The sequence below is a fragment of the Gallinula chloropus genome (genome assembly GCF_964237585.1).
Source record: "Gallinula chloropus genome assembly, chromosome: 7".
Taxonomy (NCBI): Eukaryota; Metazoa; Chordata; class Aves; order Gruiformes; family Rallidae; genus Gallinula; species Gallinula chloropus.
The window spans coordinates 23,646,306-23,659,189 of NC_140092.1; the positions used below are offsets into that span (position 1 = coordinate 23,646,306).

The window sequence follows — 12,884 nt, forward strand, 5'->3', positions numbered from 1 at the left end:
TCAAGGCTTTAAAACAGAAATTGGGTGGGCTTCACTTAAGGAAGTAATTCACAAATTACTTTGACATTGCATGTTTTTACAACACTTTAGGTGGAGAAAAAGTAATTACCATATGTTTAATTGTAATGTCCCGATAAATCATACATTGTTTACAAGGTGCAAAAAATTTGTCTACTAATTTTTTCCTTGGGTAAGGTATTAAGTGAAAATAATTATATGTTACAGACTCGTTCTCACAAAACTATATATAAGCTGCTTTTTCAGCCTCCCATCATTCATGTACGTAATAACCTCTTGTCCAGCCTCTGTTAATGTGATTTAAAACTTTGTATGGGAATTGTCATAGGAGAGTTGTGTAGGTCGGTGTTCCTCTGTGTCCCCTCGTTTCCTCTGGACCTGGCTCTTAACAGCTTCACTGAACAGCTCCTAGATCCTTCCTGGCCTCTTTGCACTGGTTGTGACTTTTTCAGATCTCAGTCACACTTTGCCCTCATGGTCACATTTTCAGGTTGGAAAAGTCACAGCCACGTGATTATTCCTGGTCCAGGAGCTGTCTACAGCTTTGATCATTCTTTTTGTCTTTCTCTAAACCTTCTTCAGTTATACTCTTTCCTCTTAGCAGTAAAGTGAATCTGAACTACGCTTACTCCATAGGGATGAACCATGGGTTTGCCCAGTAGCGTAATGATTTTCTGTTGTTTTTCCAGTGGCTCCCAATATTTGACTTTGGATTTTTTACCAGCTTTGCTGATGGTTTTTTGAAGTTGTCTGCCAGAGCCTCAAGCTCCTGCTTGTGAGCTCAGAGGCTGTCATTCTGTGTCTAATGTTAAAATTGTTCTCCCTGGCTTTACCATTTGAATCTCATCTTGCCATTTTATTACCCGTTATTCAGACTTTAAGATCCTGAGCAGCTCTCTGGTGTGCTCTATCACCCTGAATAATTTTTCATTAGTAACAACCTTTCAGACCTCATTGCTTTCCCCATTTTTGCAGATCCTATGTGAAAACAAAAAACTCCAGGGTCCTAAAGAACTACAGCAGTGACAACCCACTCATGTGAAAAGCAGACATTTAACAGCTCCTCCCTATTTATGATTAGGAATTACGTATACATTTTGGGCCTCTTCTTATGTTATTAGTCCTTAGTTTTCTTAAAAGCCTTTTATTTGAGGTAGTTTGAACCTATTTGGAAATGCAGAGGCTGCCAAGCAAATAGCTGTTTTTTAACAAGCTTCTTGACAGCTTCAGCGACCTCCCAAGAGGTTCCCTCTGCAAAAGCCAGGTTAATTCTTCACAGGCAGACCTCTCCACTGTTGTCTACCTATTCTGCTAAGTTACTCGGTACAAACATCAGACTTGCAAAACTAGAGTTGTTTGAATTCCCTTGGAGTCCTTTTTATAGTTTCAGAGATTGCCATCTTTAAACTGCAGGCATCAGGGAAGTTTTAAATAAGAGATTAATAATTCATCTGATTCATTCTTGAGCTCTCCTAAAACTCTTCGGTGAATATTTCTTTAATACTTTGTTAACAAGTTAGTGGGGTTTGTCTGTTTTCACCATGGCCTCTTCCACTGTTACTTCGTTTACATGAAATTCTCTCTATCTGCTATTGGCAAATATTCCATCTTTGCAGAAGTAGAGATGGAGCTGTTTTGTTACTAGATGATTGTTCCTTTCTTTGGAAAATATTTGGAGAAGTTCAATATTAACTACTTTGGTGTATTCTGTAACAGATGGAAATGATGGGGATCTACTGAGGACTGGATTAAAAAATTATAGTGTGTAGATCCCTAGTTTTCTCATTTATATTTAGATTTAGTTCTTGCCTCTGAATCAGTAGTCATGTTATCAGTAAAAGAGAGAATTCAGTTAAAGAACTGAACTTTGTGGACCTTTTCTTACTCATTCTGCCTGAGTGGTGACTAATCACTGCTCTTCAATGGTATTTTTAAATTGGAAGATCACATTAGGCTTCTGTGGCTGCTCCCCATTACATGCTTGTCAATGCCAACTTATCCATAGGGGAAACGTTGGAGACAGATTATTTTCAGAATGATGGAGCCATTAGCTAGAACAATAAGCAATCTAATATACATGGAATAGCTGCAGGATATGCTCATTCATCAAATTGATAAATATATTTACTTTCTGGTTACTGTAAGTCACCAACTAGGAGAAGAAAATTTTCTTTCCTTTGTCCTAATCAAGTAGCTGTCAACTGTGTATGTTGTGATACAAACTGTTTCTTTTAGTAAATCAGTTCTTATGCTATGCAGTGTGATGGTATTTATGGGTATAATTTCAACGATCCAGACAGGTTTTACTGCAATTAATTCTTTAAGGCTGAAATACCTGCTATTTCAGGCATTTCTATCTCACCACAATACACAGTGGAGTTTAAAATACAGACTAGACACTCAAAATTTGTCTACTGGCATGTCTTTACTGCTTTGGTTTTCGAGTCCTAGCTGATGTCTTGCTCCATTATTAGCTCAAACATATAAACCGCAGTGGGCATGGAGAGTCTTGGGCAGTAGCATTAATGAGATGCAAATATGATAAAAGCACTAGTGAAGATGTAGTCAGTATCTGATCTGCTGCAGGGACAATGTGGGAAGTAAAGACTGGTGTGTAGCAAACCAAACCAGTAACACAAAGACTAAGAGTAATAGGAAAGATGGTAGAACTACGACAAAGCAGCATTTGGTGTTTTGGGGTAAAAAAGGACACAAGGTAACACCAGAACTAAGCTATAGACCTGTATCTAGTAATCCTTCCTTTTCGACTGGAAGCAAGCTACACAGGCTTTTGAAGTGCTCATTCTGTCATACTCTGCCTGCTTCTTCTGAGGGGAATGAAAATTACAGAGTTAAGATCACATTGATTTTGGTGTTTCGGAAATACTTGGCATTCTCTTCTTTCCAGAGTCGAAGAGTCCTTGTCAAACTGCTAATTCTACACGTTTTATGAAGTTTGGCGCTTGCTCCATGTTGTCATGCAATGCTAGTGTGTTTGTTACAGTCTTAAATACCTGGTTCTGTTGCATATTTATCTACATACTGTCCTTAAAACAGCTCTGATATAAAAAAAAGTTCTTTGGTGTAGTTTCTCTCCTTTCTGCTGCAGGGCTATTATGTCTAACTTAAATTATACACCTTTTTTTTTTGTTGTTTCTGTTTTGCTTGATCTGTTGGAGTATATTCTGGCTGATGCCTCTAACAGTGCACCTGAAAATCAGCAAAAGGAGCTGAAATGGGTAGTGAGAACTCAACCAGCCTCACGCTTTCTGCGAGCTCGCACTGCGTCCATCGGCTGCTGGCATTGTTCACATTTATTTGTGGGGGCTTAGGAAATAGAATGTTTTGCCATATGCTTTTGCAGTGGAAAGAGGAGGGGTGAGGCATCCTTGGAAAAGCATGTTTTGCTGATTGCTGATCTGTACTGCAATTCTGGAATGAGATGAATACTTTAATCTTCTCCAGTTTGGTATTCAAGTTGTCCTGTTTCTTAGTATTGCAATTCTATAGTCTAAAATTGTGTATATTGTAATATATTTAAAATTTCATTTCCTCAGCATATTAGAATGACTTGTAAAAAGATGAACACCTGTTCTATACAGTTGGTTTCTAATTTCGATTTTTCTGCCGGTATTTTATTTTATTCACTCCTTAGCAACATGTGACATTTTGCACATTTTTCAGTACAGCACTTAAGTCATTCCACCTTTATAAATGCATGGGAAAGAAGCATTTTTATTTTAGGGATGGCTAGCATTTACATAAAAAAAACCCCAAACCAACAAACCACCAAAAAAAAACCCCCATATAACCCCACAAACCAAAATCAAACCCACAGAAATTAACTTTCTAGCTTGTCTTTTGATTCTACAAGTGCTCCTTCATTAAAGCTAGGTTGATATTGCAGTGCAAATTAAGTTGATTAAATGTCTTAAATTCATGCTTCCCATATAATGTTCCTATCACAGTAAGACTTAAGAATACTGTGTGTGTCTGTGATGAAGTTGCCTTTTCTGCTAAACTAAATGGACAGCTGTGCATGTGCACATAAACAAAACTATGTCTCCTTAGTGACTTATATTGATTAGTCTTTTAACCAGCTATTCAGGAGTAAGATGACTTCTCATCAGCAAGAAGGAAATAGTAGCTGATTTGGAACAAAATATCAGCCTTTCTCCTGCAAAACTTCCCTTAAGCAATCCTTTAGCTAGCTGTTGATTGAAATATCTTTTTCTTCTTCTCGTTTTCTATTTCTTTTCTTTGTGCAACTGCAAATTCAGATTCACTATAAATTAAATTTTTCAATCCCTCTTCCCCTTCTTTTTAACAATGCAAGTCTCAAATGAAAAGTGATGGTGTTTGACCTTGTCTGTTGAATACTGTTTTCTCTGTGGTATCAGATAATGTGACTGATGGTAGGAAGCCTCAGCATGCAAATAAAAGTTGTCATTGTTTTGTACAAGCTTCCGTTTTACTAGGTCCATATATCAAATGCAGTAACAGTGACCCACATTAACTCTAAACACAGATTCCTGAAGTGGGTGTGGTGAGTAAAACAGTTTTAAAAGCCCTCCACTTCAGTGGACTTGGTACAGATGATATATGAGGCTTCAGAGTTAGCTTTCCTGTAGGGCCAGATAGAGAAGATGTGTGCCAATTAACTAATGTAACACAGAATGTAATTGTAACTTGAGTAATAACATTCAGGAAGAAACCATCCCCTCAAACAAGGAGAGGTTAAATTAAACCTCAGTGGCTAGAAACACGTTGCAGCAGAAAGAGGGCACAAAGCAGGACTAAGGTATCCTGAACTGGGGTGTACTGCAAAAGAATGCAGGGAGAATGTCAGGAGTCTTTTTTGGTTGGTTTATGGCAGGGGGGCATGGGTGGGGCAAGGGCTATTTAATATAAAGCTGAGAAGGTATAAAACAGTGTTGTTACTGGATTCCAGTTTCTCGGTACTAAATAAACACAGAATTTCTCATCTGAAGAGTTATGGTTTGAATATGAACCAGAACTAAATATTGTGAAAAACAAACATTATTTCAGGTACAAAAATACAGTCTGTATTTGCAAACAGGGGTGAGAATAATGTTTACACTTGGTAATTGCCAAAACTGTGCATCCTTTACTACAACAAGCTAATCTTTCTGAGCATGGTTTGTCATGCATGGCAGGCAGTTTGCATTGCCAAGTGATGACTGATCAGGTGGATATGAAACCAGCGGATGCCTCAGCATGGCCAGGTTTGTGCACCAAGTAAAAGATGGATGAGTGGAAAATTTATAGAGCGTTTCAGAATGGCCAATGGTCTTCGGACAATGCTTAAAAAAAGATGAGATAGTGGAGCTGATGAGACAGTTATGCTGATAGCGACTGGTCAGAGGTGAGAGGATTCAGATGGGGGAGAAGAATGGAGAAGAGGTATGAATTGAGGCTTCTCAATATCCATGTCTAGTCCACAAAGCTACCTCAGGATAGAAATTGATTTTGTGACTATGGACAATGTTGACAATAAATATTATCTGTTCTTAAGAGAATTGGATTTCAAATACATCAGGTGGAGCATCACGGAAAGCACTGAAGGGCAGCAAACCTGACTTTCAGAAAAAGCCACATCAGCTGGCAGAAAAATCTGGAAATGGTGGGGAGGTGAGAGAGAATAGAAGCAGCTGCTGAGTTTGCTACTTGTTCTTGTTTCCTGGGTCTGCGGTTCAAAGATAGCTGTTCTGAACAATACATTTCATCTGCGCAAGACAGCTTCTCCTGCTCAATCATGCTGTGAAATCACATGCTAATGGGTTTTTAATATCATTTAGCTGCCATAAAACAGATAGTAAAAGTACATTTTAGTAGCATGACCATATTGTCAAATTGGATGGGTAAAGGTGATGAGCTATAAAAGAGTAAGCCTTTGTTTAAATGCATATATCTCTTCATAATGAGCAGAATTAGCAAGGGAAATCATATAAAATGGATGAAAGTTAAATAGATTTTTGTTCAAGTCTGATAAAATTATTTTCTAGTTGTGATGGTTCTCCTTTCAACTAAAGCATAGTACGCTCGGGATTTATTTTCAAATTGGCAATCAGAAATGAGGAACATGAAGGGGTACATTTTCCAAGAGATTAGTGGGAGGTATGCAAACAAATCCTATTATTTCTCAGTGGGATTAGAGCACATACCTTCCATACACTGCTTTGAAGAATTCCCCTTAAGCATTCTTTCAGACTTTTAGCTGCAAAAATAGCTACAATAGTAAATTTGGTAGAAGAAAGGAATTTAGAATGTAACTGATTTGAATATATACCCCACATCCACCTACAAATCAAAAGCACATAAAAACTCTGTTAGTAATTGAGGAGAAGGTAAAATAATCCTGACCTGTATCATTGCATCTTTAGTTAAAAGATTTTTCTTAGGTTTCTCTATGTTGTCCAATGATTTTTGTTGACTGAACGTTTGACTTCAGAAGGTTTCTGATTCTACTGTACTGCCTAGAGCCAGTACAACTTTGATACCTGTGCTCAAGATCACATATTTTCTTACCTACCATAATTTATTTTTGCTTAGCTTGTGGAATTTCCAGTAGTTGAGCAGTAAATTGTTCCTGAAACAATTGGTCTTCTCAAGATACTTCCGTAGTCTTTATAAAACTATTAATCTTCTATTCCTAGTTTGTTACTAACACGATGATCTAAACTGGTGTTATTTAAAGGTTGTTCCAACAGCCCAGAGATGCCAGAGAGGAGTTACGCACCAATCATTTAAATTATTTATATTGTTTTACTTAATAGCTAGTGGATTTCCTCTAATGAAGCGTTGGTGGTTTGCCATGGGGGCTGTTCCCTCCTGCTCATCTGTTTACAGCACAGAATTTGAGGTACTTACATGGCAGTTCTAGGAACTGAGTGAATGCAGGGGTAGGTGTATTATCTGCATCTCCTTCACACAAAGGTCAGCTTTCGGCTTTTTCTCAGACTCTTTCCTTCCAGTTGGAAGGAAATGGTGCAGTTCTCTGTGTATTCTTTAGGGGTGTCTCGGCATGGAACGCGCAGTGACTTTTGCTTTTGCAAGGTCTTTGTTATAATATGAAACCTGGCTTAGCAGCATGAGCAAGCTATTCCCTCTGTAGCCTATGAAAATGTTAGAGGCACAGTTGTTTCCTGAATGTTTTAACTCTGTGACATGAATTCAAGTACAGCTAGTTATAAAATGCATGCTCCTGACTTTGCCAAATTATCTGTCCCTTTGGGAAGAAAACAGAATAGGTTTGTATCATTTTCTGAAGGGAAGAAAGTGTAACTGCCGGTTTGCTCTGATTTCTGTGTAATCCATGACAAGCCATGAGATATCACAATGCTCTGTTTTTACTTTTGTTCGCTTCAGCAGTTCATTTTGTTTCCGTATGTTTTTTCAGTTCTCAGGATGGCTTACGTGATTCCCCCCTCAGCTCCATCTCCAGCAGTGACTATGAGAGTGTTTCTGTCACTACATGTAGTCTCTCCAGCATATACGCTCTGAGGTAATAACATCACTTTGCAGTCAGATTTGACAAATGGTATTGGGTTATGCTTGGTTAAAAATTTTCATCGAATTAATCAAGTGACAGCAACACTTCTGAGCATTCTTCCTTTGGAACAGCAGGTGCTTGGGTTTTTTTTTCCCTCAGAGTTTTCTTCCATGCTGTGACAATTCAGAGACAACTATTTCCAGAAAAGTTTTAATGCATAGAGCAATGAATTATACATGTCTGTGATCTCGCGTTTATTTGCCCATACAACATTTCTTGACCTGGTTTTGGCTTGAAAAGTACCAAATGTTTGTCTTATCTAGGTCTTGGCTTTCTAGAACACAAAGGATTGCTCTGTTTTGTTTCACCTACTAAAAGGAGATAATGATATGAAGGGAGCATTGCATTTAATAATTGAACTTACAGTGTTGTTGGCCAGAACTGGTGAGAGTACTTATTTATATTCTCATCCTCTGAAACTGCATGAGAGTTGTAATGTTGTTCAGGACACTTATTGAGGATAATAGAAGAAGAATGTTTTGGGCAGGAGAATGTAACTAAAGCAGAAATGAGTTCTTTACTTTGGTGTTCACAAAACATACCCTGGGGCGTGAGGTATTGTCTGTATTGTGTGCAATAACATTTTTACTCTGGGACAGTTGAGGTAGATTTTCTTCTGCAGAAGTATCTTGTCCTCCCTTTTTCATCTGTTTATTACTATCCAGCACTTCCTTTGAACTTAAGGACTTTGGGGATAGAAAGAGGGGGTAAAATGTCCTTTGTAATAGTGATAGAGGAAGAAGTGATATATAATTTTTATAGAGTGCCCATCTTCAGGCTCAATTTTTTGAGAGTTTCATTTTTTGAAAGTAGTGGCAGAAAGGTGCAACTAGAACTGTCTTTTATGGTTGTGATCTTGAAATAATTTCCCATTTATCTGCATGCAACGGTGTTCTTAATAGTCTGTACATCAAAGACTGTTTCATACAGCGGTGTCTGAATGGACAACAGAAGTAACCTCAGTTACACTTCAGGATTTCTTACTGGAGCAGTGACAGTAAGTCTTCGTGAGATTCATCACCTCTTTTCAAGTGCCCACTTGACTATTCCAAAATGAATTTCCCCTTCTGACTTAGCTTAAAAACAGTCTAAGATCTTTCTAACAGCTTTATAAAATAAAAGGAAAAAATGCTCAGAAGTCTCTCACAAGAGTATGTTCTGAGATCTGTGTTGCTTTGAAATGTTATGTTTAGTACATCTACATGTATTCTATTTTAGAATATACTATTCTTAAGGGGCTCCCTGGTTCTTTTATCTTGTATTTCCTGAAGAATTTTATTTGGCTATTAAGCAGCTTCTCTAGAGTTGTAGCATTTGTCTACTGTATCAGGCTTGCAAAGGCAGTATCTACAAAATGTTTTTTTTCTGAAATGAGTTTTCCCTGATATCATGTGCATATTCAAAATAGTACCTAATTTGTTTTTTTGATTGTTTTTCTTCTGAAATATGCCACCTTAATGTACTTAACTTCTTACCATTTTCACTTAACATTTGGAAATCTAAATGTATCAGTTGCAATTTTATCTGAAAAATAATTAGCTAAACATAGACTTGTTGAAATGCATTTATTTGGCCTTTCAACCTCCCATGAACCATAAAAAATTCCTTTGTGCTGTTGGCTAGCTGAGGCTGAAATTTGTGTCACTGTAGTGTGTTTTGGGAATACCCAAGTGCCTTCAAACAATTCTGCTCTGGTAGCAAAACCAGCTTAACCGGAATAGCACAGCGTTGAATGAACTACCCAGGTCTAAAATACCATCAGTTGACTGGATTTGAAACAATCAATGATTGTATGTATGGATTTCTATTTATGTATACATTTATTGTTTCCACAGGGAGAGCCAGGGGGAAAATTCCCACTGCTTGGATCCCAGAGCGCCCTCAGGGCATTGTTTGCCCTTTTGTTTTTGAGAAGAAAAAGCTGTTAGGACTGTAGGAACCATTTTTGACCTTTTAAGAGCCTGCTTCAAATCAGCCTGTGATTTACTGCCTTAGATATTTTCTTTTCCATCATCAACCAGTGCTGTGTAATTTTTTTTTTTGAGCTATATTCATCCCACCTAATTTTAGGCACCAAACTGATACACCTAAATTAGGAGGTTTGCTGCTATAGGTCCCCTGTTCAGTCAACGGAGAGAAGTGGAAGCCTGGGTTAAGCATGTAATTTGTTGAAATGCATCTGGGCCAAAGATTTTCAGTCTTAAATCAGGACTGTGATTGCATGCTTTGATTGCTGACTGTGCTCACACAGTAATTTGAAAAACACTTTAAAACCTTGCTTGATGCTTCTAGAACATTGAAGGGGAAAAAAAAAAGGTGCAAAGAGCTTCTCAAATGGTTTTTCTAAGGAAAGTTTGATTATTTCATTGGTACCCAATCCGTGTAGAAGGTTCCTCCTCTGGTCTCAGAGGTCTGATGGTCAAGAAGTTAAATACTTAGCCTAGTTTGGAAGGTGCTTGTTCTTTAAGAAGTATCTGGACTTGACATTGATCAGTAGTCAACTTTCTCAACAGAGAATAAGTGTATTCCATCTATCTCAAATGTTTCAGAGAGTATGTGCTTCTATGCAGACTCACAAAAGAATACAGGATTTTTTTGGTTACATCAACATTGCTGTGGAATAACACTGCTGACTTGAGTGAAAATGAGATGTTTATAGCTACAGCAGGGAAGTGGCAATTGATCCATTGCTTACATTAGCTCCAGGAAACAGTCCATCCAGTTTCTCATTTTTAATGGCTTCTTTTTCATAAATGTAATTTTTAAGACAAATTTTAATATAACTATAACTTACTGAATTGTAAATAGGCAGCTAATAAAATACACTGCTGGAATCTTGTCTATTTAAGTGCTGGAAGTAGTAAAGTCAGTAGCTTTTAAAAATAAACTTTGCAGGAATTTGTCAGCTTTCAACATGCATTACAATTATTGGGCAAGATCCTGAGAGTGCCATTAATTTGCATAGAAACCTAAGTGAGGGCCACTCATACATTAACAGTACGAGGTGATTTGATATGTCTAAAGACAAGAATGAACCAAAGCTCTTTGAAGGACTGGAGCTAGAAAAATGGCAGGGACAGCGTTCTTTTGGGAATGATGAGGAAAAATAAGTGGGATGACAGAAAAACAAGGTAGCTACCATGAGTTGATTTCAAGCCTCGTTGGAGTTTTTGGTGTAAGATGGTGTAAGGGGGCAGAGATATTGATGAAGCAGATTGGACTCTAGACAGACATGGTAAAAATACTACTGAATTTTAACAGTTTGATATACGAATAAATGACAACTTTAATTTTAAAAGTTTTATTTATATTTAATCTTAATAATCTTAAATTCATCTTAATACAACAGATGTTTTCCCTGGTCAGCAGTGACTTTAGATACATCGTTATGGCTTAAATATTGGTGGGTTTTGGTATGTTTTGTTCCTACAGTTTTAGACATATGCAAAACATTGGTGGTGAAGTTTTAGCCAATGTTATTTACAGTCTGTACAAGAGGGTATCAGAAATGTATTGTTACTCAAGTCTGTGCCTAAATAGGATTATCTAGCACTTTGTCTAGTCCAATCTTGAAACAGTTCAGCGATGGGGACTCTACCACATCCCTGGGAAGGTTGCTCCAGTGATTGATTTTTCGTAGTATAAAATGTCTCTTTTTTTTTTTTTTTTATATCAAGATGAAATTTCTCCTGGAGAAATTTTTTTTTCTCCATGATGCTCCTTGTGAAGTGAGAACCTCTGTCCTCTTTGTGTCCACCCTTTATGTACTGGAATAACACTGTGATGACATGCCCCCTGAGCTTGCTTCCTTCTCTAGGGAGAAGACACCCAACTCCTTCAGCCTCTCCTTGTAGGGCAGATGCTAGATCATCTTCATGGCCTTCATTTGGGCCCTCTGCACTATGTGTCTCCTTGAATTGTGGAGACCAGACTGGATACAGGAGTCCAGGTGTAGCTTGACAAGCCCTTGGTAGTGGGATCATCACATTTGTCTCTGCTAGTAGCGCTCCTGTGGATGTGGCCCAAGATCCAATTTGCTTTCGCTGCTGCAGCAGCAGCACATTGCTGGCTCCTGTTCAGGTGGTTGTCCACCAGGACCCCCAGGTCCCTTTCAGCAAGCCTGCTCTCCACCCATGTGGATCCAAGCCTGCTCTGGGCACTTTGGTGGTCGTCCCCAGTGCAGGACCTCTGTTAAACTCCATTCTGTTCTTGCCAGCCTGTCCAAGTCTCTCTGTAAGATGGCTTTCCCTTCCGACGTGGTCACCTCACCACCCAGTTTGGGTGGCATCAGCAAACCTGGTGACGGTACTCACTTACCATCCACATCCCTTATGATGATGTTGAGCACTGTGGGTCCCAGTATTGATCCCTTGTGAGACTCTGCTTGTGGCAGGCTGCCAGGCTGAGAAAAAAAAACATTGATCACCGCTCTGAGTATGGCCTGGGAGCAGTTTACTGCTCATCTTGCAGACCCAGCAAAGTTTTTGTGGGCAGACAGTTTCTTAGAGTATAAAACCTGGTTTTGTGTTTTTTTCATCAGTAGGACTAAATACCTGGAAGAGGATGCAAGAAGGACAAATAACTTGGTCATTCACTAGGTCTGTGAATTACATGAGGAGAACTCAGTTCTTGCATCTTGTGGTCCAGAGTTAAGCTATCAAAGCTACAGCACAAATCACATGTCCATGGGTTTTAATAAAAGGATCACAAGTACTCTGGTGGTGATCCCATAGAGAAGATAGTGTGGAGGACAGCTTATACACTGATTGCTTTTTAACTGATGTGGCGCAGTCCGTGATCAGCTCTGTCCAGATCTCCTGTCTTGCAGTTTTACTGTTGTTAACCTGACCAGGTTAACAATGCTTCAGCTATGTAAAATAACTGATTAATTGTGCATTAATTTTTAGAACTGTAATTTTTGGTTTTATCAATGCATTACTGTAGCCTTTCTTTCCCCTTTTTTTCTGTAGAGCTGCTCTTTATGAAAGACTGCTTGTAACCACAAAAAGGCTGGTGGTAATGGCTTTACATGTACTGTGCTGGAATCATGGAAACAAAGAGCTCAGTGAGGAGAGTTGTGGGAAGAGAAACCGGGCTGTACCTTGAGCAAACCAAAATGATTTTCAGTATAGATACTATTCCTGGCTAATGATTTTGAACTGCACACTCTCTGTGTATGTTTTGGGCACCGTGAGTCTGTGCTGTTTTGTACAGCTCTGTCACTCACGCAGTGTGAGGGCAATTAATATGCGTATTAATACAGTCATGAACAGGCTGCTGTGTACAATCATCT

At 38.5% G+C, this 12,884-nt stretch overlaps 1 protein-coding gene across 1 annotated transcript in view; it reads left to right on the forward strand.

Annotated features, from left to right (window-relative positions):
• ZFYVE28 (zinc finger FYVE-type containing 28) overlaps positions 1-12,884 on the forward strand; it is a gene marked incomplete at both ends in the record, with an annotated part of 144,106 nt that overhangs the window by 106,666 nt on the left and 24,556 nt on the right. The window contains one exon of the mRNA XM_084266891.1: positions 7,439-7,543. Within this exon, the coding sequence (XP_084123017.1) occupies positions 7,439-7,543 (105 nt within the window). The remainder of the gene's footprint in view (positions 1-7,438; positions 7,544-12,884) is intronic.